At 46.9% G+C, this 24444-nt stretch overlaps 1 protein-coding gene across 1 annotated transcript; it reads right to left on the reverse strand.

The window, feature by feature from the left end:
* Positions 1–7275: 7275 nt before the first annotated feature.
* On the reverse strand, positions 7276–24017 carry LOC135399651 (solute carrier family 22 member 6-like). Its single transcript, XM_064631383.1, has 11 exons — positions 23897–24017; positions 21283–21672; positions 20526–20629; positions 15438–15592; positions 15195–15363; positions 13215–13362; positions 12489–12586; positions 11977–12182; positions 9849–10039; positions 8637–8773; positions 7276–7583 (listed from the first exon to the last, which is right to left on the reverse strand). The coding sequence occupies exons 1-11, from the start codon at positions 23930–23932 to the stop codon at positions 7415–7417; spliced, it is 1803 nt and encodes a 600-aa protein (XP_064487453.1). The 5' UTR covers positions 23933–24017; the 3' UTR covers positions 7276–7414.
* Between the last annotated feature and the right edge of the window lie 427 nt (positions 24018–24444).

The following is a 24444-nucleotide window of genomic DNA, read 5'->3' on the forward strand; positions in this document are numbered from 1 at the left end:
AGAGATGACCATTGTCTCCGCTGGCGCCTTACAGCGTAATCTTCATGTTTTGCAAATGAGATATATCTGCGGTCCTCCGTATGGACACCTGCCAGAAGTCTTCTTGGTTCTGCCTTGTACTGAGGCTATGGCAGAGAAGCTCCCTTGTGCATCGCACTCTCCGTACTGTCAGCAAACAAGCAAGGAAAACAACCCAACCGATATACGTAGTGCTTTTGTCTCAAATTAAATATGTAGCTCCTGGAATATCCTATTGCTTTCCTTTTGTTTTCTTTGTCTTTTTTTTATTTCTCTAGCTTGCTGTGGCAGATGCTCTACGGACCTTGAGGACGTTGGCTACTTGGCAGTTAGTTGCCATTGTGTAATTGTCCCAACTGGAGTTTTCACTTTTGGGTGCCGAGAAAATCCTCGAGAGGCGCACATGCGTCAGACACAGTCTTCACAGTCCTATACCGGAAATGTCATTTAGCGGTTACTAATTAAATAAGCGAGGCCCGTGAGCCCTATAGGCGGTGGCCGGTTCGGGTGTTGAACCTAAGTTGGGGACCGCATTGAGTAACTTTTGCCAACCGAACTCCGCCAGCGTAGCGCCGACTCGTCTGAGCTGAACTTAAACGAAACCGAAGTGTTGCAGAGGTTCACATGGTGAAGGGTCGGGTAAGGGCTGAATTGCGAAGGGTCGGCTGGTGATGTAAAAACGTGAGTTTTAATAAACTGTTTACGTATTGCTAATTATCACTAATGACGTTTTTGACGATCTGTTAAAACTGGAGCTCTTACTAGAGCTTGCCGTGCTGCTTGTGCATTTGTACAACACGGTTACGTACCATTTTCTGCATTTTCAGTCAATTGGCAATATGGGGCCCAAATTGCCAAGTTTGAGCCAATATGGGGGAAACCCTGGCCAAACGGTTCCCGTATTGGACCCGTATCGCCAATGACCAGCCAATATAGGCCCAATATTGTGTGCTGCTTGGGATCTGTCATTGGCAGAACTGGGCGCATCCGGATCGTCTGTTGTTCGCTCAGAAGGTGACAGAAGCGTCGACGTTGAGTTCACGTTCTGCTAGCATTCAGTTGATAAAAGTGCTCCGCATGCGGTCTGCCCCTAACTCTGCATAATCAACCGACTTCCATCTTGCGAAGCTGTTGGTTACGTGGTTTCCGAAGTACATCGAAGACAATCAGGTAATTCAGGTATGCAAGGCGACTATACATCATGGGTGTATAATACAGGGAGGACCGAGTACGAAGGACGCAGGTCTGTTGATAAGTGGTCCGAAGAAGCGTCGTACCTGGCAGCGACAGACCAGAGCGATTGCAGAAGATTCAGTTTGACACACGCTGAGATGATGGTGGTGATGCGTTAGACACTGGACAGCAACCAAGGGTAGTCCGAATCGGGAGACTGGTTTTACCCCTACCCAGGGCCATGAAGTCAGGATACTCGCCTTCCTCACCTGGCCGCATATTCGAATACCGGTACCGGCAGCACTGGATGATCGTTGTTTCGTGAACTTTCGAGGTAACACTCCTGTATGAAGGTCGCCCGAGACACGCGATGCAGCCCCTCGAGCGAACTTTAGGATAGTACTCAGAGCCCCGTGTTTTAGTCGCCTTTTTCTTTTATTTTTGTGTCCTTAATTATTCATGCACTATTAGTAATTACGTTGCAAGCTTGTTATTCAATTGACTTTATACCCGAGGTATAAACTAAAAATTTGTTGAGCGCGCTGGTAAACAGCAACCACCGTTCTTTCCTCACGTAGCTTCTTCATAGCTTCATAGCTCGCGAAATTCGTTTTTGAAAAAAGTGCGCTAAGGATCGAGTGCATTGCGCATGTGCGTCTTTCTTTTAACAGGATACGGAAGCACATATTTTCGGACTCGAGTGGCTATCGCGTATTGGAGTTATATCTGTAATATGATGTTGTTGTTAGGTTAGTAAGCAAAAGTGTGATTATGGAACTTTCTGTAAGCCATTTGAAAAAACATGAAAAATGCCTGTTATGCGCACCACCTAGAGACCCCTACGTGCGACGGAGCGACGCAAACGTTTTTTAAACGTCTTTTAAAGTTTAAAAATAAACATCTTTTAAATTTCCTGTGTGTGCTGTGTCTTCTTGGCATTTGACTACACACTCAATTTTGTGGATTGTAAAACCTATATGACTGACAGTATTTCCAAGTTTGTATTAGAAAGCTTACGTCTGCGAATCTTCGCGAACCTGTCTCAACATTCGAAACTTCGTTGTGTTACGTGCTTGCGTTGCTCTCATCGGGAAAAGCCCAAGGAAAAACTGGTCACCGGGTAGGATTCGATCCCACGCCTCGCAACCTCTTCAGGTTCTCTTCAGGTTCAGGTGGCGTGGGATCGAATGCGGATTGAATGTGGGATCGAATGCCGGATGCGTTACCACTCCGCCACTGAAAGGACATGTCATGCTATAGCACAATGCACTGATATGATAATTACCAGACAACTGCAACATAGAGAAGTTATAGCCTACATAACTTACTTCAGCTATCAGAGAGCACACATGGCCGTCAGTAGTATTGTCGCAAGCGCTATAGCCAAGAGTTTTCTCTAATTCGTTAGAAGCCAATTCTAATCCACTACAATCCAGTTCTAAGCCAAAATCCACTTCTAATCCGCCACAATCCAGTTCTAAGCCAAAATCCAGTTCTAATCCAACACAAACCAGTTTCAATCCAACACAGGCCAGTTCTGAGACATCTGATTGGTCGCCCTTAGATCCCATGCCAAGCCAACTGATTGCTGATTGGTTGACCGTAGCTCTGCATCTTTATGCTAATGAGACGGTCTGGCAGCACCCCTTCATGCTGATTGGTCCATGCCAAGCCTACTGATCGCTTGTTGGCTGGTCGTAGCTCCGCCTCTTTTCAGTAGCTCCGCCCACTTCGTGCTGAGTGGTCCATTCTAAGCTTACTGGTTACACGCTCCACATTTTCTTGACTTTTAAGCCCTCTGATTGGTCCGCACTAAGCCTACTGATAGGCCCTTCACGCTGATTGGTCCATTTTTAGCTTACCGATCACTAGATCTACCCCTTTTATGCCAATTGGTTCTGCCTCTTCAAGCTGATTCGTCCACTCTGAGCCTACTGAACAGTGATTGGCTTGCGCGCATTTTTCACTACTAAGCCAGTCCAACATAGGCCTCCACCCCTGTTGCTGTGCAGCGGCTTGAGACAAGACACGAGAACCTGATTTCAACCTTTATCCCCTGGTTGCACCAACGATGCAAAATGCAGAATCGAGTACGCAGAGCTAGTTGAGCTTGATTCCAGTTTCCAAGCATTGCATCAAACGCGTTCAACACTAGCGCCGCCCTCAAACTCGTGTCAAACCTCCACTCAGCGGAACCGTCCTTGTCGACAGCTCAGAACAGAAAGCCGAGGTCATGCCGTCATCCGTTTCGTCAGTTATTTGTTCGTGCAGAGACAACAACGAATGGTTTTCACTCATTACGATCGTGCCTCGCCAGACAGCCGCTAGGATATGACGCGAGTGTGAAGAAGGGCCATTCTAGCTGCAAGCCACTCATTGGAAGCCACTCATTAATTTCTAGAAATCTACCCAACTGCTTATCGGTTGATACTTCTAGCTAGAGAGCCGGTCACTTCCACAGCGTTGGAAGACTTGCACACTGCTGAACACACATACAAAACACTAATAAAGCAGCTTACATGGACATGTTCAGTGCCACCACCTGAAATCAACCTCCATCCTGCTGTTCACACTGCTCATAGCCACGGTCGCTTGTGTTGTTAACAGGAAATTAAAAAAAACATGTTGAGAGTATGACATACACATATCAAAACACACACTATCACTGACATAGAACACGAGTAAAGTTGGCTTCACCTAGCCGGGTGAATGTGTTAGGTGAAGCCAACCTCTGGAAACATGCTATAAGCAAGTTATAATATGTGCTTTGCACTTCAACATAATATTAATTTCAATGTTTATCAAGCAGAATGGTAAAGAAAACCCGCAAATGATGCTATGGGGTGAACATGAACATGTGTTCATTCTTAAAAGCTTAAGAACCAATTTTGTCACAGATAGTGCCCTTCAACATCCAAATAACAACAAAAAACATTTCAGTGATAAAATAAAAACCTCATGGTGATGCTATGCAGTGAAGCCCACTAGCTCCGCACACATTCGAAAAAAAACAGCTGAGCAGGAAGATGATGATGCATGATCGAGAAAACATCGATAGCTGTGGCTGATGCTGTGCGGAGAAACTCGTTTTAGAGAAAAATGATTTGAAAGCTGATTGAGGCACATGATCAAGAAACCAATGATGATCATGATGATCAAAATGATCAAGAAAGGTGCAGTGCAGTAAAGCTTAGGATCGCTTTCGTCTTAGACAGTGTGCTTTGCACTTCAACATAAAATTATTTAAATTTTTATCAAACAGAATGGCAAAGAAAACCTAAGGTGATGCTATATAGTGAACCTAAAAATTGTTTCTCTCACTGATACTTCGATGCACCAATGATTTCAACACTTATAAAACAAAGTGAATGAGTAAACTCATAGTGGTTGGTGCTATGCAGTGAAGCTCCGCACGTACTCAATCTTGAAAAGAAAAAAATCAACTAAACCCAAGCTGTGTTTGAAGAAACACAATACCAGATTGCTTTCAGAGCTCTCTCAGAACATTCTGTGCATGCACCACAAACATATACAGCATATACATCACGCGACACATCTCTTTTCAATGTGATCTGCGTGCATTCGTTGAAAAAAGACAGTAGAACCACTAGAAACATAAATTTAGGATGATCACACACATTCAAAATGTTCAATGCTCGTCGCATTATGAACAAGTTTATCTCAGAGAAAATGTGTTCACCTTCTGAGCATCACAATTTCAAATATGACAGGTTTCACGCCACATAGATTCACTGTGCACAAACTTGTAACTTCTGGAAGAATTCACGGGCCTCAAGCACCTTGCAGCACACCTCTCTGCAATATCTGAAACGCGAACTTTCAGCATAAGCTATGGGGACGTTTTAGGCATTGGTGGTGTTGATTATTTGCCACGTAATGGTGTGATGATAATCAAAGTGAAATTGTTTAGAATGCCAATATGAAGTCAAGAGAAGAGGAAAATACACAAGAAACACATAGAAAAATACATAAGCTCATCACCAGGGGCTCTATCCTCGTCAAAACTAATCGACCTCAATTACTTTACGTCACCATCTGTAGGGTGGGGCTGCCACAAAATACTCCGTCCTTAGAGCCCGCCCATTTCAATTGAAATTTATCCCTAGTTTTCCTTCTCAGCCTCTTGGCCCTTATCTCGGGCCGTGACCCTACGTCATTTTGACGTAACCATGACGCAAAAGGTTACTTTCAAAGCTTAACAGTAATGTAGCGAAAGAGGGTCGATTACTTTGAGCGGCGAGAGGTTTAGTGGTGAGTCTGCATGTGTATTTCCATTGATTATGTTGTATAAACTCAGTACGTGCTTGTCACAACAAAAAAATCATATCTTTCTTCATTTTTGTGTAATATGTTAAACAAAACGCGCTTCACCGCGTAACAGTTTCTCTGCGCGGATCGCCGCCTCGTATGCATGAAAGGGCGCGCTTTTCGAAGCGTCGTACAATCAATGTACTTGCAATATGGAGATGTGCGCACAAAAAACTCATCGATCAAAGTTCACTGTTTGTTGACTAAAACTATCAACGAACATTTGCGGTACCATTGCCACCTCCACGGCACACGAGCAAAAGAAGGATATTATTGAAATGCGACTTCTATAACATCATTTCGCATATCAAGCAGGGGAACACACACAAAAAATAAAAAATAAGCTCAAGCTCATGGTTTAAATCACGAACCGGTTTCTTATAAACGCGTTCACGGCTCGCGCCACACAGATATGTCTGTTCGATCCTTTGTATGATCCTTTGCGGGTTTTGTCGTTTTGTCGTCTGCCGCCCTGCCGCGTGCCATCGGCGACATCTAACGGCCACATACCGCAATTGTAAATACCAAGTAAAATCACGGTGTCACACAAACATTGCCCTCTAGCACACCTGTACGTCATGAAAAATGACAACAGCAAAAAAGGAAATCACAAGCGTGCTTTTTCGCGCATTTTTCTACGAAATCCAGTTTTACGCCGGAAGAATTTTTCGTTTCCGACATCAAAGAACTGAAGCAGCAAGCCATGGCGGGCAGATCACAAGTGTGGCCTCCTGATTCTCAGGAGGAAACACCGATAAGGCAGGTCGGGTCCCAAGGTAACACGTTGGGCAATTGGTTGTTAAAAGGTGTCAACCACTTTTATTATTCGCGCCTTTTTCGATTCTGCACCAATGACAGAAGAGATCTAATAATCTACTAAGAAAAGTTGACAACATGATATCTTTGAAAATTCCAAAATTAACTAGAGCAGAAAAAAAAACAATGTGGTGCATACGCCACACAGTGGGTGAAGAGAGCGAAAAAAGCGTCAGTATTTTGGTTTACCCCATCCCCTTCTCCTCGTCACTGTTGGTTACGAACCCGGTATACATCGGCGACAGGGGCGATACCCTGCATGCATGCTCTGTTTCTATGTCGTGCGCATGTCTGGACAGCGCTGGTGGCCCACATTCTGTAGACATCAGCAGATACCATGTCGCCCTATAGGATTTCAAGACGTTTTCCCGAACTGTGCTCACCGCTTAGCTGGCTATGCGAGCTTGGGATATGGCTTGTGCAGCACAAGTCTAAATGGGTCTACGATTTGACTTCAATTCATCAAAATGGATCAGTCGATTCAGCAAGAAAGTTATCGAACGAACTCCGAGGTTTCCAATTCGCAAAAATGGAAAACACAACCACCTTGTGTTGTGCAACATAAAAGGGGGGAGAGGGAAGAATATCTTTGTGCTTCCCACGATATTTCGTTTCAAGTGCCGCAGCTTTACAGTCACACTCCACTGGGTTCACTCCCTCAAAGTTCACTGTCTAGCTAGCTGATCCGGAACGCCTGGTGCACCCAGGCTTTCTATGCCACGGTAAAAAAAAAAAGTCGCTATTTTTTAGTTTTCGAGCTATAGCTTGCGCATCCGAAACTAACGGCGCGCTTTGGATACTGGGCATGCGCTAATGCGATAACGCTATTTCTTTGGGGCCTGAAATCACTTGGAACCCTAGCTCAAGAGCTCTCTGTATATACTGTCTCCTTTATTCATTAACAGCATAAGGCAAACAATATGTACGTGTAAATTGGTGTCGTAGTAGTCTTTCGTTAATGTGTAATTGCATTATGTACATTACTATACATGTTAAGTCGATGCATCATTTCATCACATTTCATCAGACTTGTTCGTGTTGCTTAACCCAAGAGCGCATGAGTCGTTAGCTTGACTCGCTATAGCGCGCTACTTATATCCTTCAGGTAACTCATTCTCGTAGTTCGTTCCGAAGACATAGGACATTCAAGTGATCTCTCCTGAAGGTAGCTCTCTACAGGAGACACGGACCTCGTAGATTCTTCCAGTCTTCTTCTGTAAGGCTTTCCAACCCGAAGAGGTTCTATTCTGTTCGAGAAAAATACAAACAGTCCGTTACAACTTGCATCGTACTGCTACGCTGCGATTAGCACAGTGATTTATCCAGACCCCCCTTACACCCCCTAACACCCCCTCAAATGTTCAGTAACACCCCCCTAACTTTTTCACCTGTGTACCCCCTACACGGGGTGCGCTTGCGATTTCAGCTTTAGACACTTGTCAGTAATCATATGTTAAGCTGTAACGACGTGACTATAATAATGCCCCCCCCCCCAATTTTTTCGAACACCCCTCCACGTTTGAGATTCCCCAGTCCCGATACCGTGGGATTCTGGATAAACCATTGGATTAGCATCAGCTACGTGTAACGAGCAATACTCTACATGTGGCGCATTCGACTGGGGCGATACGTGTCAATTGACTGTGTATACAGGGAGAAATTGACTACTTTGGCTATTTTGTCAGGGCACGGCTTTTCAAGATTTGCACCTACCCGCTGGGGAAATCACATCATGATTTCCTTTTACGGACGTTTAGCAGCCATTTCTCATCGTATTCACTCGTAACAGCAGCAAAAAGCTGGCCTGTGTTGCATGGGCGTTCCCAAGGTTTTTTCCAAGGGGGTGGCAAAGTGCTTTCAGGGGTGCAAGCGTGCACCCCCTTACCACCTCTTTTTCTGCAGGCGGACGTTGCGCACGGTGCTGGGGTTTAGAGGTTCTTATTATGACATCTGAGAATAGCGACCTATGACTAAAGGGCGCACTTTATCACGAGTGACCTTGGAGCTCCAGCGGGGTACGCCCATGCTGCGTCGGCACAGTGACATTGGATTAGCCTATTAAAAAGAGACCACAGCGACCAAGGACTGTTAAGCGTTTCTGAGGTCTCTGAGAGGAACGACATAGTCTACAAGAACAAGGAGAAGTAACTCTTCTCGTGTGGACAAATACCTACGCTTCCTATAAATGTTGAAATGGGTTTCAAAGTGTATGAAAGAGTGGTCTGGGCGGTATGGCGTTCCTACCCGCACTTTTTTTTAAGCTCCGCATCATGTTGTGAACATCGCCTTCTGTTACGTACCGAAAGATATCCTCCCTCTTGACCACCTCTGGTAGAATGACCATTCTTGTCTCGGGAAGCCCGGTTACGAGAAAGCCAGCGACTAAGCAGGCCACCGCATATAGGGCCGTTTGAGTTCCCTCTCCAGACACAATGTCCTGCGGTGAAACGTCAACGTTGGAGTTTTACGTCACTACAAGTTCATTTTGTTGAGCCGTACGCAAGCCCGTTGCGACGTGGTCATTTGTAGGGCGCAACAACTTCTGGCTTCAGAGAGGTTGGCAACGTCACGACTAACAATCAATAATTTGGGGGGGGGGGGGGTTAAGTCGCGAGACAACAGAGATCATGAGCGACGCCACAGCGGTCGGTCTGTGGATTGCGGACTGGATCTTTTGCCGAGGGTTCTTTAACGTGCGATGAAAGCTGATCACACGGCACCCCGTATTTAACGCCCCTCGCCGAAGACGGCGTGTCTACGCAACTTGTACCCTGCCACCAGGTTGCTGGCGCGTTCTCGGCCAGGATCGAACCCGCGATCTATGATCAGAAGGCGAACACGCTACCGACTGAGCCACCGAGGCCCGTCGTCGTCACAACTAACTCTTTGGGGAATATGTACCGTGAGTGTGAAGGAAACTGTGCCGACAAATGTCTGACAGCGTCTCAGGAAAACCCAAGAAAAACCGCAGACTGCTCACAGCGGGCACCGGGATTCCAACCGTGTACCGTGCAGTCTCGACGTGACATGGCTAACCACTCAGTCATGCGAGTTGCTGCAATGCATGGCGCGACTCATGATTAACGACTTGGCGTCCTGGCAGACAAGGAAACTCCGACTGAAACGCAATGACACATTCGCAGACCTGTGTGAGTCGCTCATTACATGTTTGTTCCCCCGTTTAGGGAGATACGTCCACCACCGACCAACCAACGTCTCCCACTGTACACCTCACGTGGAAGCAGCAGGAGCAAAAGCGCTCGCACGTTTAATTTACAAGCCGAGCGGCAGTGTTAAGTTCCTCCCAATGACCAGATTCCCGCTTAATACACGGCACTGACAAATGCTGCATTGCAGCGCTACGTGCTTTTGTGTAGGTTATGAGAGCAGTGTTGTAACTTTGCCTATAAGACATCCATATGTGCCACAAGCTCACGGCATCTCGAAGTTCCACAGAAGTGAGATTATTGTGTAACAGCATATGCGAGGCTAATTATTTGTAACATACGTACCAATTTCTCAGCAAGAATTGACAATATTCCTCCCACTCTGCAGAAGACGCAGCACATGCAGACAGAGATGGTTCTCACAGATGTCGGGTTCATTTCCACCATGTACAGGAGGACTACAGTCAGGGAAACCCCGATAGAAAAAAGAGCCAGTACTCTCAACCCCATCTTCAAATATTGTAGCGTCTCCGCACCTGTAAACCAGAAATAACGAACAATAACAATAACATGTAAACAATATGGGAAGTCATGTTCGGTTATTACATCAAGTAGTCAGTCTGCATGTATGTGATCTATTTTCTTTTTTATTCACGAGTACCAGAGTAGCCTTACCAGATTTTGTCAGTTCTCACATCTCCGTGTTTTTATAACTCACTTACTGAATGAATCAATCAACTCGGCCTGCGTTTCCGCAGAATACCGGCACGGACGCACACAAAATGCGCCATAGAAGGACGTAAGAAATACAAACGATGCCGTGGACGATACACCGCGATGCATGATGCTTCGTGCTTTGACGACACCGTTGCTTTCACACATGCAGAGAACGGAATAGTGAGTATCTGAGGAACGCGCTGCGGTTACAATAATTCCTAGAACAATCTAGTCAGAAACGCCAGAACCTTCGACGACGTGCATGCGAGAAGAAGAGGTTTATGAAATGACAATGGGCTCAAGGGAGGCGAGGGAATGCCAGAGATATGCTGGTGATGGTGATGATGATGAGCTATGCTGCTTTATAGGGACTGTCGCATTCGTCGCAGTCGATTGCGACAATATACTGCCTTCACTGAATTAATAACGCGGAAGATCTCACGCGAGTAGGTGGCGTTGTTCCTGTGCAGTTTGATGAAACGCATGGCAAGAGCAGACGAGGGATATTCATAGTATTCCGGAATTCCCTCTCTGAAAATCGGAGAAAACGTCACTCGGATGAGGCCAATCACTGAGCGCCCTTTGGCGCTCCATTTGGCGATTTGGACAAGTCCAATCAGGGAGCTGCAGAGGGACCTTGGTACCTTCGGCGACCGAACGGCGGGCGGGAGGCACGGAGCCTGCTGGACGCGGAGACTCTGTGATCGCCTTGTGGATTTTTTTTCCTGGTTAGCGTCGTGCGTGTTCGTTAGCCAGGAGCGTAACACCGTGTTGCACGCAGCAGGGTCGCGTCGGAACTCACACTGGTGAGCGAAAGTCGGCGTATTTAACGAGGTCTTTTCACATGGTATATTGCGGTGCGAACGCGGAAACAGACGCCCTCGGGGACAATCGCCTGCGCTGCGCTGCGCTGCCATTCGTGTGCCTGGCTGACGTCAGAGTGGCGTTACGATCGCTGGGGCTGCCTTAGCTGCAGAGGGAGTGCGAATCTTTAAAACGCGTTTGTTTAATATATAAGCTGTTTTCGAAAGGGAAATTACGAAAAAACGATATTACGAAAATTACGAAAATACGAAAAACGAATGCGCCCGCGGCGCATTCGTCATCATCAATGATAAGAGCACGCTATCTCACACACAGAACGACAGAACCGCCAGCGCTGTTTACCAGTCGCCTTGAGAAGGAATACCGAAGCCTCTCTTGCGGCTGTTCCTAATCTTCCGTCGCCCCCGTGCGTGAACGAGACGGATGAACACGAAATTGACAGCCGGACAGCTGATCCAAAGAGCGCATTGGTGCGCTGCTCCGCGCAAGAAATATGTAAACCGAAACAGTCTAATTACTCGAAAAAATCACTAAATGTCGACGCGGGTTTTTTCTTGCAATATTTTTCGCTGAAGGTCCCGATCCGTAAAACAGAAGTTCCGTAAGCGTGCGAAGTAAAAGTTAAAAGTTAGGATGCTTATTTAATTAGTGAGCGTATGCAAATGAGCCGCTCACTGCTCAGTTCATGGCCGATGTTCCAAGGATCTTTACCGAAAAGAAATTTCTTCGATGGCGCCACCTGTTCACGAATTATTCAGCCGGGGGATTTTCGTGAAACACCCTGTATGCATATCCTGTAAACATGCGTCTTACGAGCCTGAATGTCAAGCCCACAGCCCGATCTTCACGCGTGAAACGAGGGGCAAAGGCCCCTTTTCCCCTCCATTCGACGCCTCTGTTCCATGGCAATGCACGACGAACGCCAACGTACCAGACGTCATGAAGCTTGCAGCCACACAGGCACCTGATGTCATGAGCACCGAGCAAGACAGGGTGGGTCTTCGTCCAAACTGATCAATGCATAAATAGGTAATGCATTGTCGAGGAATGAGGATACACAGAATGACAGCCCAATGAAAGTCTCTCTCCGCTGTTGCCAGCAGCGTCATTCCGTAGAACGTGAAGGAGGTGGCGAACCTGAAGACAAACACCGATGAAGAAAACACAACGTCAGAAAGTAGCGAAGACAAGCGTACGCATCAACAGGGCAGTACTTCATTTCATGCCCGCTTGGACTGTGTTCATTCTAGTAGTTTTTCTTCTTCTCCGACATTCGATATTCATTGAACAATCCAGTTCCGCATTTCATTTGATTCTGTGCTTTTGCGAGTGTAAAATCCATTATGACATCAGGTACCCCCCGTATGCAGACACTAAAGACAAATTCTGAAGGGAACGTGTGTGAACAGCTTATGAGAAAAGAGGCAATGATTCTGGTCTTACCACGCATAGCTGAGGATGATGTTCGCGTGGAGGAGCTTCTGTTGAAGGAGGATCCTTGTATAAGATACGTCGAGCATGCCACATATTATTCCTTCTCCCTGAAATAGTAATGCGTTTTTAGTAGTATGAGTTCTGCCGTCAAGCTAGGACTCAAGCTAGCCCATGTCAATCTAGAGTCACTAAATAAGCTACGCTTCAGAGTATCGATACTGTGCCGCCATGTTGTTTCGGATGACCTCCAGCGCCATCCATTTAGCGCTCTTCGAAGTGTTGTCTTCTTCCACTGCTGAACTTCACCTTCTTCTATTTCTACTGCCAAAATAGAGGTGGGGCTGGAGGTCATCCGAAACAACATGGCGGCTCAGTGTCGTTACTCTGAAGCGTAGCTTATTTAGTGACTCTATGTCAATCTCTACTCAGGACCACTCGTGAAGCAGACAAGAAGAAAGAGCAGGAACGCGATAGCAAGGAGGAACGTGAAGGAGAGACACGGAGGCAATTTCAACCGCGCGTGGCTAAGGAACGGTGTGCCTGCACGAGTTTCCGACAGGAAGAACCATTTTCCGCAACAAACAAAAAAAAATCTGAAAATTTGAGTCTCTTTGAAGTGAGGTGAGCAGGAACTGAAGAAAGTGCAACCTTGTTCTAGAAACTGCATGATACTCGCTGCTGTTCGCTCTGCCTGATACAGAAGTATGTGCGTCGTCGTAATCGGTTACAACTTACTTGTTTCAGTAAGGTCTTGTAACTACGCCATGACTCACGAGCATCCTCGACGCTCCTTCCATTCACCTTGGCTATGGCTAAAACAGCTTCTTCAGCCCTCTTCAGCTCCCACTTCGAGATGAGCCACCTGGGAGACTCTTCGACCAACCTAGAAGGAATGTATCTGCTGGTGAAACATTGTTTCTTTAGGATCATTTTGACATTTTCCCGTCCTTAAAGGGATGGTGTCATACGGAAACCCATCTATGAAACCGGGAGGAGGAGGGGGAGGAGGAGTGTCGTTGGGAGGAACCCGAGAGGTCTGCCTGCCTGATTAGGCGGCATGTTTCTCGGGAAGGGAAAGGTGGTGGAGAGGAGGAGAGGAAAGGGTGAAGTGGATGACCGAGTGGAATCCGCTCGGGGGGAGGATAGCTGCGTCCATGGGCCGACTTCAGGGGAACTGTGCCGGCATACGCCTATTACACATCTGAGGGAAACCCAGGAAAAACCCCAGACGGCACAGCCGGCCCGCGGATTCGAACCGCGGACCTCCCAGTCTCCAAGCGAAATGAAACCGATACCACTATGTTCGGCATCGGCCGACAATTTACCCGGCTATTTTTTTTTTTTTTTTTTCGTACGAAAAGTGCTCAGATGTACAAATTAACAAATTTTAAAGATCAGCGGCGCTTCCGCGGTCGCAGAAGATCCGGCGGCGTGACGTCACACCCTAAGCCGAGGTGTGAGAGTGCGGCGCTCAGATGCGGGAAGGCGCCGTCCAGATGCCCCGTAACTCAGGAGACGCCCGCTCAGCCGCAGCATTCCTTTTGACGAAAGGAAAAGGACACAAGCGAGCTGGTGTAACGTTGAAAAGCGTTCCTTTTGTCGAGGTCGCGCCCCCCTTGGTCCTGATGATTCGAGGCCGTATGAGTTCCTCCTCTTTCGTCCGGGCACTTTTTGTAAATTGAGTGGCGCTGTGTGAAGGCAACCGTTCAGTGAAAATGTTTACCATCTTCGCTCCTGATGAACTAATTGATGATTTAATTAATTGAGTATGGTTGCGAACGATCCTAAGCGTAATTTACTTTCTCCTTGAAATATAGTTAAACCGCCCGTGAAGTAATACAATGGGAGTGACAGGGAATTTCCGTCAACAGAAATGCGTAACTCGAGGAAAACGAGTAAACTTGAATGAGGAAACGTGATAGTTGAAAATTCGGTGATGAACTTGAGTAAAAATGAGTAATGAGACATGCATCAAGAAAATCAATGAACCTTTGTTAATGTTAATCTTCAGGAACGCTACCGTTTGCTCTGTTACCATTTATAATAGAAAATTTCCCCCGAACGGGGCTGCTCTGTCTGATCAATTCACTGTTCTTGCTTGCAGGATATGCTGTTCATAGAATAAAAGAAAATGAGGCTTTCCCAAAGAAAGGGGACTGTAATGGAACCACAATGAAAGAAAAACAGCGCTCGGGAGCGCAGACAAATACATATACTCATGAACCGTTAGCACGTCAGCCCTATCCCTTGAAATACCATGCCGATGATGAGGACAGTGCCGAGGTGAACAACAGTCTCTGTTCGAAATATATGCGTCTCTCGTCCTGAGGCACTCTCCTTAACATTCCCTTACCGGTTCGGTGGATTTTCTGCCCTTCTGCCTTGCTATATTTTTCTTTTCTCTTTTACAATTGAGTTTTACATGCAAATCTTGTTGTTTGATGTTTAGCCAGTATGCCTTCTAGAATTCATTTCAAAGCGACTGTGGTGCACCCATACCTCATGAATATGGTGGAAGCACTGTAGAGGGAGCAGGAGTTCTTAACTTGTCTTAATTTACTACAACAAATTAGCCTAAAACGTTTTGACAGCATATTTAACACCCTGTACCGGTACGCTACTCACAAGAGTTCCAGGGTCTGTCGCACACGCGGTATCTTCTACTGAGCGGAAGAAGGACAGTCATTTATCTCGGGACACCCTCAATATACTTACACGAAGCTTCCGAGGAGGAAACATATTAAAAGGAGGAATATCATCTGCAACGTCCTCCAGTCGTAATACATGTCCCTAGAAATTCTCGCCATGATGACGCCGACCTCGAAGCCTGCGAAGGTAAGGGCGCCGTAGAGACCTCGGCTAGACGGAGGTATTAACTCCATGACTGGAAATAATTTTACGAGGACCAATTTAGAGCGCAAGAATAATTTAATGCCAGTAACCGTAACAGTAACTCACCTAATATGTAGGAGGGCAGAGCTACTGCACCCAGGGTGATGGTGACGCCGCAACGAAAGCAAACATACAGAGCAAGCGACATGCTGTTCACGACGCCGACACTAAAGATGACGCTTGCAGCGGAACAAAAGCACACTACCGGTTTTCTTCCTATGCTGGAAAGCAAACAAAGGTGACCAGTTTCACGAAAGGCAAATGCAGTGCCGGATTCAGGGGAGGGCAGACGGGGCACTTGCCCTGGGGCCCCCACCACAAAGGGGCCCCCACCAGTGAAGGTCTTGTCGAAGGGAAATCTGTTTTGCATGCCTGAAACGCATCCCTGAAACGGGAACTTGGTAAAAATCTGTCCTCCGTCCACGCATATCGACCCCGAATAACACATTGGATAGACATAGAATACACGAGGGAGCCCCCCAGCACAGTGCCCCGGGGCCCCCACCACTGTAAATCCGGCACTCGGCAAATGCGTATTCTAGTGAAACAAGAGAAAGGGTGCAGGCTAGCTGGTATAGATCCATGAAGAAGACCGAGAGACACGGACATAGAAGACGTCTTCTATGTCCGTGTCTCTCGGTCTTCTTCATGGCGATTCTAGTTTCTGAATTTTCGGATATTCGGCGACAATTATTACGTATCCGATAAAATTTCAGAAACTGCGTAATAAAGTATGAATATGAAATAGTGATTTGAGCGTAACGAGTGCAATAACTCTTGTAACCCGGCAGATTCGCTAGGAGGGACCCGCAAGAGACAGATAGGGACGCTGCGCCTTCCTCGGAGGGCTTCGGAAGTGAAGATAAGCTTGGACACAGTAAGACAACGAGAAAATGTTTGCCCGACGCCGAAAATATGTGTTCCGCGGGTATCACGTGTCACCACGCACACTAGCGCAACGCGTGTATGAAGCTTTTTTACGGTACATTGCGACTGGTCGTGCGACTTGCTCCAGTCAAGCCTTGTTCTGAAGCTTTGTCGATACGTTCCCTCTTTTGAGAACTCGGTGGCGTGGCACAAGTTAATTGTGGTGTCTTCCACTGGTGGACTCCAACCGCTCTAGATCGCTATGGTGGGACACTTGCCGCTCTCATTACATTCTGCAGACTCCTCTCGGGAGCTTGATTCCGACTCGTGCTTTTCGTAGCGCGCAAAAACTCCCCCCAAGTTTTTCTGATACGTATTGAATTTGTATGCAAATACATGACAGTTGCTTGATGGTGCGTCCAGAGCCGTAGCGATAGGGGGGGGGGGGGGCGTCCCGGGCGATCGAAACTTTTTGCAACTATCCCCAAGACGTCGTACAGGACTACATCCAACTGCACAAGTACAGTGCGCGTTCGGTGTCACACCTACGGAGCATTCCGGTGGAAGAAAACGAGAAGAAAAAAAAGATCAGTGGGGCAAAGGTTTCGCCGCGTACTATACTGAGCGTTCGCAGCATGCCGGAATATCGACATCGTGTTGGAACGCGTTTCTTCTTGTTGTTTGGTACGGAATATCTTGTGGCTACATCCCAGGATATTTCTCGCGGTTAGCAGTGCACGAGAAAACATGACGCTCAGCACTTGTACATACTAACGCGGCAGCTCAACGCAATGACGTTTTCCGCATCTTCCGTTGGATTATTCTGGGGAATGTCGCTTGTGTGCACACACGGAATGGCGCGTTTTATTCATCCACATTAACTGTTGTGTTCTGGTCTGGAGCAGCCGAGTCTAGTTTTCTGAAAGGCTGTCTCGCTTTCTCTTTTCACTTTCAAATATACGTATTTGTGAGGATCAAAAGAACAAAAAGAGAGATTCTGCAGACAGAAAGCGAGAGAAAAATTCCGCAATATTTTGTGTGGCTTTACAGATGGGAAGACCCCCTTCTTATTTCGTATGAGTTTTAATGCTACCTGATAGCTTTTCTCGGCCATGGCTTGCGTGGTTCGCATAAGTCAACAGCTAACGTCGTTGTCATGTGTCGTGGACGACGAGGTTGGTTCGGTTTCGGATTGCAAATGATATTTTTCGGTGAAGGCACGCTTGAAATCAAAAGTAGGTAAGACGCTGTTCATTCCTTTACACTTGCACCACCAAGAAGCCCGAAATTTATTATCCCGAAATCCCGGGGTTTCAGGACATGAAATTATGCCGGATTCCGGGAATAGACGATTTGAAAAAGATGCTCGCGCCACCAAGCGCGCGGAGCAAAGCAGCATGGGAACTTTGAGGGACACTGCTCTGTCGTCTGCTACGGTTATGGTGTATCTCGGCTGACGCCGCTGCTGCGCACACCGGGAATGTTGTTGTTCTTCTTCTACCTCCGTCTCTGGCCGTCTCATAATGCTTGTAGGCGCTCTAAGTTCCCATGAGCCCTTGCGTGCCACAGGTGGCGCTTGCTTTTCTAAAAAGGTCTATTCAGGATCCCGGGATCCGAACCCTAACCATGGTAAAATGTCTGTCGCAGCGAAAACTCACAAATATATTTTTCTGTTTCTTTCATCATTCTTATTATTTTTTAATTATTATTTTGCCAGACAAGCAAGGACAGGCCCCAGTTGCAGTTGATGTGAGGGGGGGGATATGTTTATTAAGAAAACAGAAAGCAAAAGCCCAAGTAAGCAACGGCGGGCGAGAGACGGTGCATGTGGATAAGCTGAAGCCTAATACCCCTGTCACACGGGCATTTTCGATCCTGCTCGACCGAACCTGCTTGAACCCAATGCAGATCGGATGGTGCTACACTGCCACTTCCAAGCAGGATCGAACTTTGATCCTGCTTGACTCAAGCCAGTTCCCATAACAGTATTGAGAATTTCAAGACGGCTCGACGGCCGCCATTTGCATCCCCGACCCCGGTGAACTGTCATAACTTAAAACGGACATGCGCGCGAAGCTACAAATGATGCTTACATCGGTATGCGATAAAACCACTAATATCGCTGTTATATAGGAAACGCGAAATTACTGAGTTCCGTTTATTCATTTGCCTATATTCTCGACACCGTCAACCATTCAATGCGCATTGAAAGTGGCCGTGTAGCAGCGTCAAAACTCGAGCGTGCTCGGGAAGTTCGATGCAGATCGGATTCGAGAAGAATCGAAATGCCCGTGTGACAGGGGTATTACATTCAGCCTTTAGCTCAGCTACCGCAGACGTAATTCTGTGCTTCTACTGTGTGGGGACCGCAGTTTGAGAGTTCTGAGCAGAACTTAGTGGGACAGTGTTTAATAATTACCTTCATTCGAACATGTATAGTAATGTAAATATGTTTTTAGCTAGTTTGACGTTGTAGACCGTCACGGGTCAATTCCAGGGAGCGATTACACGTCTGTGCCCGTTGGCATCTAACTTTATTCTCCTCTCCTTGCCCCCAACCACGAGACAGTCCCGCATCTTCTTCTTTCGTCTCGTCACACATGGCGGGGGCGTGAATGACATCGACCCGATGTCAAAATAGCTAAAAACATATTTACATTACTATACATGTTCGAATGAAGATAATGATTAAAAACTGTCCCAGTAAGTTTTGCTCAGAACTGTCAAACTGCAGTCCCCATACACAGTTAAAGTTAAGTAAAAGTAAGTTGATGTGAGTCCAAAACGTGGTTGGTGTACTGTTTCTCCAGCGGAGCGTTTAACCTACGCAACACACGTTTGGAAAGTGAAATGAAGTGAAGTGAAAGTGAACTGATTTCACTACCTTACCGCCGCAATGGAGTAGAGTATTGCCCCTGGCGATAAAACTCCCCAATCATAATCATAAAATAAGTTTTTGTTGTTGCTAAGTGTGCAAGAGAAGATACATTGTTAGTTGTGCCATCAACCTACAACATACTGCCTCGTACCTTTAGGAATAGTATAAGTATAACGAACTAATTAAGAACTGTAGATATGCTTCCGCAAGACGTAGAAATGCAGCGCATTTTATAAAGTCCTTGTAATACGATGCAGACTGATGTTCTGAGGCTGGAACACTGCAGAAATAGAAGACACAAGCCTCAAGTGTTGTAATATGTGTGTTCCTGACTACGGAGAAAAGATATGTAACATGTAGGACAATAACCTTTCCCTGTCGTTTATGTGTGGACCCCTTGAGGCGATGCATCGAGAAAGGGAGTCACGCATTTCCAGCCTCAGGAACAAGTTGGCTCCTGGCGGACGTATCCCGTGTCGGGATGACTCTGCTTAACCGTGAAGACACAGTCAGCCTTATTTGATGTAGGTGATGTTAAAGTCCGGCTCGACAATTATTAAAGCCCCTCCACCTTAATTAGTGGCCCCGTCTGCAGGTGTCATTGCATCCGCTTTAAAGGGACTATCGCATCTGTCCCGGTCGATTCCGAAACTGTAGTGCTTTTTTACTCCGCGTTCATCACTGATAATAACGCCGAAAACCCGACACGAATTGGCAGCGTCGTTCCTGTGTAGTTTGATATAAAACTTGGCAAAAGCAGACGACGCATTCCTGGATTCCCTCTCTGGAAACGTCACGCGGACGAGGCCAATCACTGCGCGCCCTTTCACATGGAGAATACCAATCACGGAGCGGCCAGAGGGACCTTGGTAGCCTTGGCAACCGACCGACAGGCGGGCGGGCGAGGCGGAATTCTAGGGGACGGCGTCTTCTCTGTTACCGGCTCGCGGAATGTTGTTTCTGTTCGTGTTCGTACAGTCAGGAGCGTAACGACGTGTTTCACGTAACATGGTTACGTCTGCACTCACACTGGTAAGCGAAAGTCAGCGTATTTACCGAGGACTTTTCACTTAGTATAGTGCGATGCGAACGCCAAGCAGACGATCTCGAATCGCCTGCGCAGCGCTCCCATTCGTGCGCATGGCTTACGTCATCATCCTGTTGGCTGCAGATGGAATGCGGACCTTTAAAACTCGTTTACTTAATATGTATGCTGTTTTCGGAAGAGAAATTTGGCAAAGTTGACTCTGAAGCGGCGAGGAACATTACCCTATCGGTATCATACATACGTTCCCGGATGCGATAGTCCCTTTAAAACGTGTAAATGTGAACGTGAGGACCAAACTGTTGAGATGACCTATATGCTTTACTTTTTACCGAATGCAACCCTTGCTGACGTCCGATCTCACCTGTCTGAAAGGATTCCCGATGCAACCAATCCGAATAGAGCACTTCCCATGTAAATCGCCAAAGCCGATGAATGCATCCATTCCAAATCACAAACGATGTCCCACTGCACCATGAAATGCAGGTAAACATTAGGCAACCGGGTTGTTTCATATACGACGAATGTCAACTTTATCTGATGCACCGCGTCAGCAATTATCAAGCAACAGGAAAGGAAAAAGCAGTTGATTTCCCAGAAGAGCTGGCTTGGCACGTGAACGTGCCCCAGCTGTGCCGTAGGCGAACCATATCGCTTCCAGAAGCTTCCAGGGGGACGCTGAATAGGGACATGATAACACAATATAGGCTACGTTGTTCTATGGGACGCGAGCGGAAACAAGTCGGAGACGTTAAAAATAGACTATACTTTCACAGTGCCTTGATGGCTCTGGGCAGCAGCAGGGGCATATTCATTTCTGTTTGCAAGCAGAACATTACGGCATACTCGAGCCTATTGGCATGGTGGACTTCTGAAACTGAGCAGCTCTCCAACGCGAAATAATTCATAAATCTGGTCTCTGTTCAGGTGGTAAATGTGTCTCTTCGATGTGTTACTAGTTACACGCAATGCTCGTGCGTACTTACACAATTTTGAAACCTCTTGAAAAATTTTGTGATATCTTGTCTGGCAAACTGTTCGCAAGTAGGGCTACTTAAACTTACAAATGGCTCAAACTTCTGGCTCAGAGTTACTTACAATGGATGGCGCAAACTTATTACCTCTTGTATGACTGTCCCAGTGTTGCGTGTTTCATTATACTGCCACTTTGTGCAACGAATAGTTGAACGATTAGGGCGAGTTGAGTTGTATTCTTGGTACATTTCGCACTTGCTGTACGTTCCGTCCTCCTCGATAGGGATGCTCCTGTTCTTCCAAGCTTCTGTTGAGATGTTCATGTGTTCTGGAGGAGAGCACCAGTGGTCCTGTTCAGGGGCTACCACAAGGGGCCACTGGTCGTTCATGGAGAACAGCATCATCGCGAGCATACAGTGAGCCAGTAATCGACGTTGAAATTTGGTCGTTTCCCCTAAGACTGATATCAGATCGATATCCGAGGACATCTGGTGCGTACTCTGCTGTTGGATGCTCTCTGTGTTTACTACTGAGCTCTGCGTACAAACAAGCATGTCGATTAGAGTGCAAATGTTGACGAGTTGAAGCCGCATATTTGAACGAGCGCTGAGTGTAAGAGAAAACATATTCTACCACTAACAACCAGTTTTGCTACACCTCAAATATGTTCACAAATACGAAAGATGGGACTGAAAAGAGAAAAGTCATTTGGGAAAGCGGGTCGCGCCGCGGAAGGGCAGCCCTGCGGGAAGCGATGGCAGCGAGGAATAGCTGATACACCCTTTTTTTGGTGTTGGTGATCTGTCAACATCGATGGGTGGGCAATATCAACGTTATGTACAAAAGCATTGCCAGCCCAATACATCAACATGCTAAGTGTGCAATATCGATGCCAGGAAGATATCTTCGATGTTCCCGGAGGCGATCGTTAATGCAGCGACCCGTCTGGCCAATGTGCATGGACGAACACGAAGTTGCAATTTCATATACAGCCCGCATTCTGCACTTGCTGAAGCAGTGCTGATGTTTTGCAAGGCAGTGCTGTTTTTGTGCTCGTCTTCCGCATAATGGAACATTTGCGGCACATCTCTTGGAGCGAATAAGCCACTAAACGCAGCATGTTGATGCATGCTGGCTGTAGCGGCTGAAGAGATCATCAAGACCGAAAGAAGGTGCGTCAGCCATTCTTCGCTTTCACTTCTTCCCGCAGAGCCGGGCTCGTTTGCACGAACGTCAAGGAAATTCCTCTGCAGCGCCCTCAGTAGCTTTGGCAGGGCTTCACGCACGAACAGCTTTGAGGACTGTACTGCGCTTGTCCAAAGCACTACCGGAGCTACCGAGGCCACCACTGCGGAATCTCAGTGCTTCCTTTCTTCCTTTCAAGGGTGTCTCACGTCGTTCTTGACGCGACCCACATCCTCAAGTGACATTTCCCCCTTTCCATCCCGACTTTCCTATTCGTGGAGCCTTTCCAGCTGCACTAAAAGTGCTTTGTCCTGTTAGTGTCTGTTATCTGCTTTATGTTGCACTCGGTGGTAGTTCAAAATAAAAGTGCTTGCGAGAGGTCGATTTTCAATTTCGATAAAGCTCACAACAGTGAGCGAGGACTGGGAAGAAGCTTTCCGAAATCCATAGTTCACTCTTCCTTCGGAAAGAGCGCTGCGTATATCTATTGGCGGCATCGCCCATTTTGACGTAATATTGTTTTGACTGGCAGAACCAGCTTTAGCGTACCTTCATAAACCATTTCTTTCAATAATAAAATTTGGGTGGTGGTTTCAATTACAGAGTTGTAGCGTAGAGTCGTGAGACCTCCTACCCGCAAAAATGGAAACAGCAGCCAGCTCATATGGTGCACTGCGCGACTGATCGAAAAATGCAAAATCTCCGCGCATCCTGCGAAGTTTGTCGGAAGCAGAAAGTGGCGAGGGGAGGTGAACGATTAATTCAGGAGCAGGCGGCCAGAAGACAGAGCGTGTGATACAGCGTGTTACAGAGCGTCTGACACAGGCACAGAGTCTGCATGGGAAACCCAACTAGGCTGATTTTTTGTTTGTCTTCCCCTTTCATACTGCACTACAAAAGGACACCGCGGATTCAGTTTTTGCGAATTTCTGACCGGAGGGCTATACTATACAACTTGAAGCCACCGGCCCAGGTTTGACTAATTAGCGAGAATAATTCTGAAAGCTGATTAAGGTACCGATGGAAACCTCAGTAGCTGTCGCTCCTCTTGACGTATACGTGTGTTCCAGAGTTCATACTTCGCCAAGACAGACACGTATAAATGTGTCTGTTTTTACTTAATGTTTTACCTACCAACACTGACGTGCACTGTGCGTCCATGATATAATAAACCACATCTATCAAATGACGTCAATAGACAAGATTAAATAGGCAACGGCAACAAGAGGACTACAGTCCAAAGCGCCCGGACTTGTGTCTCTGTGTCCCTACCGTGTCTCCGCAGTTTTTGTGACCATGAGCAGACATGACGCACCTATTACCATAAGCTATGAGACGGCTGACAGCCCGTCAATTGAGTTTGCCCATCTGAACGTTCCTTAACGTACGCTGGACTCTTAGCCCACGGCATCTCTCGCGTGGGACAATATGCCAAAGCTACTTTGGTTCATCGTTCGACCACGCAACTTTGGAACAACGCGTGATCATTCAAAGTAACTCAAATGTACCATTACACCAATATTCTGGCGTGGTACAAGCATCAACCACCATTAGAAGCAACTGATGATACTATACCACAATCTCTGGTGGAGCACTTCCTGGCTTGCTCATATGGTTCACTGCAGGCGATCCTTGATATTTCAGTAGATTCGGTGTTGTTTCGAAGACCAGCTTGCGCTGCGTTCACTACTACTACTACTTCTTCCTCACACACGCAGTGGTAAATGTGTTCTGGTAGCGAAAGACAGGGCGGCAATGTCGGCACAGTTCCCTTAGAAGTCTCCCCAGGACTAGGATTGTCAATCGGGATATCCCGAATCTCGAAATCCCGGTCAATTTTTGACGTCCCGGGATTACTTCCGGAAAATCCCGGGATTTCGTGAGAGCAAATATAACTGGAAAATCAAACACCTGTGGGCCATCAGGCGCAGACTCACTCCTTTGTAAGAAAATGGCACTTTTTATGACTGAAGGTGGCAGAGGACTGCTGCCTACACGTGCGTACAGATATTTGCTGACCGTCGCTTCTTCTAGCGCAGAAGCTGAACGGACCTTCAGCTCGGCAGTCGCTATTTGCACAAACGTTCGTTCCGAACTGGGGCACACCACCCTCGACGCTCTGT

Source organism: Ornithodoros turicata, chromosome 7 (assembly GCF_037126465.1).
Source record: "Ornithodoros turicata isolate Travis chromosome 7, ASM3712646v1, whole genome shotgun sequence".
In the NCBI taxonomy this organism is placed as follows: domain Eukaryota; kingdom Metazoa; phylum Arthropoda; class Arachnida; order Ixodida; family Argasidae; genus Ornithodoros; species Ornithodoros turicata.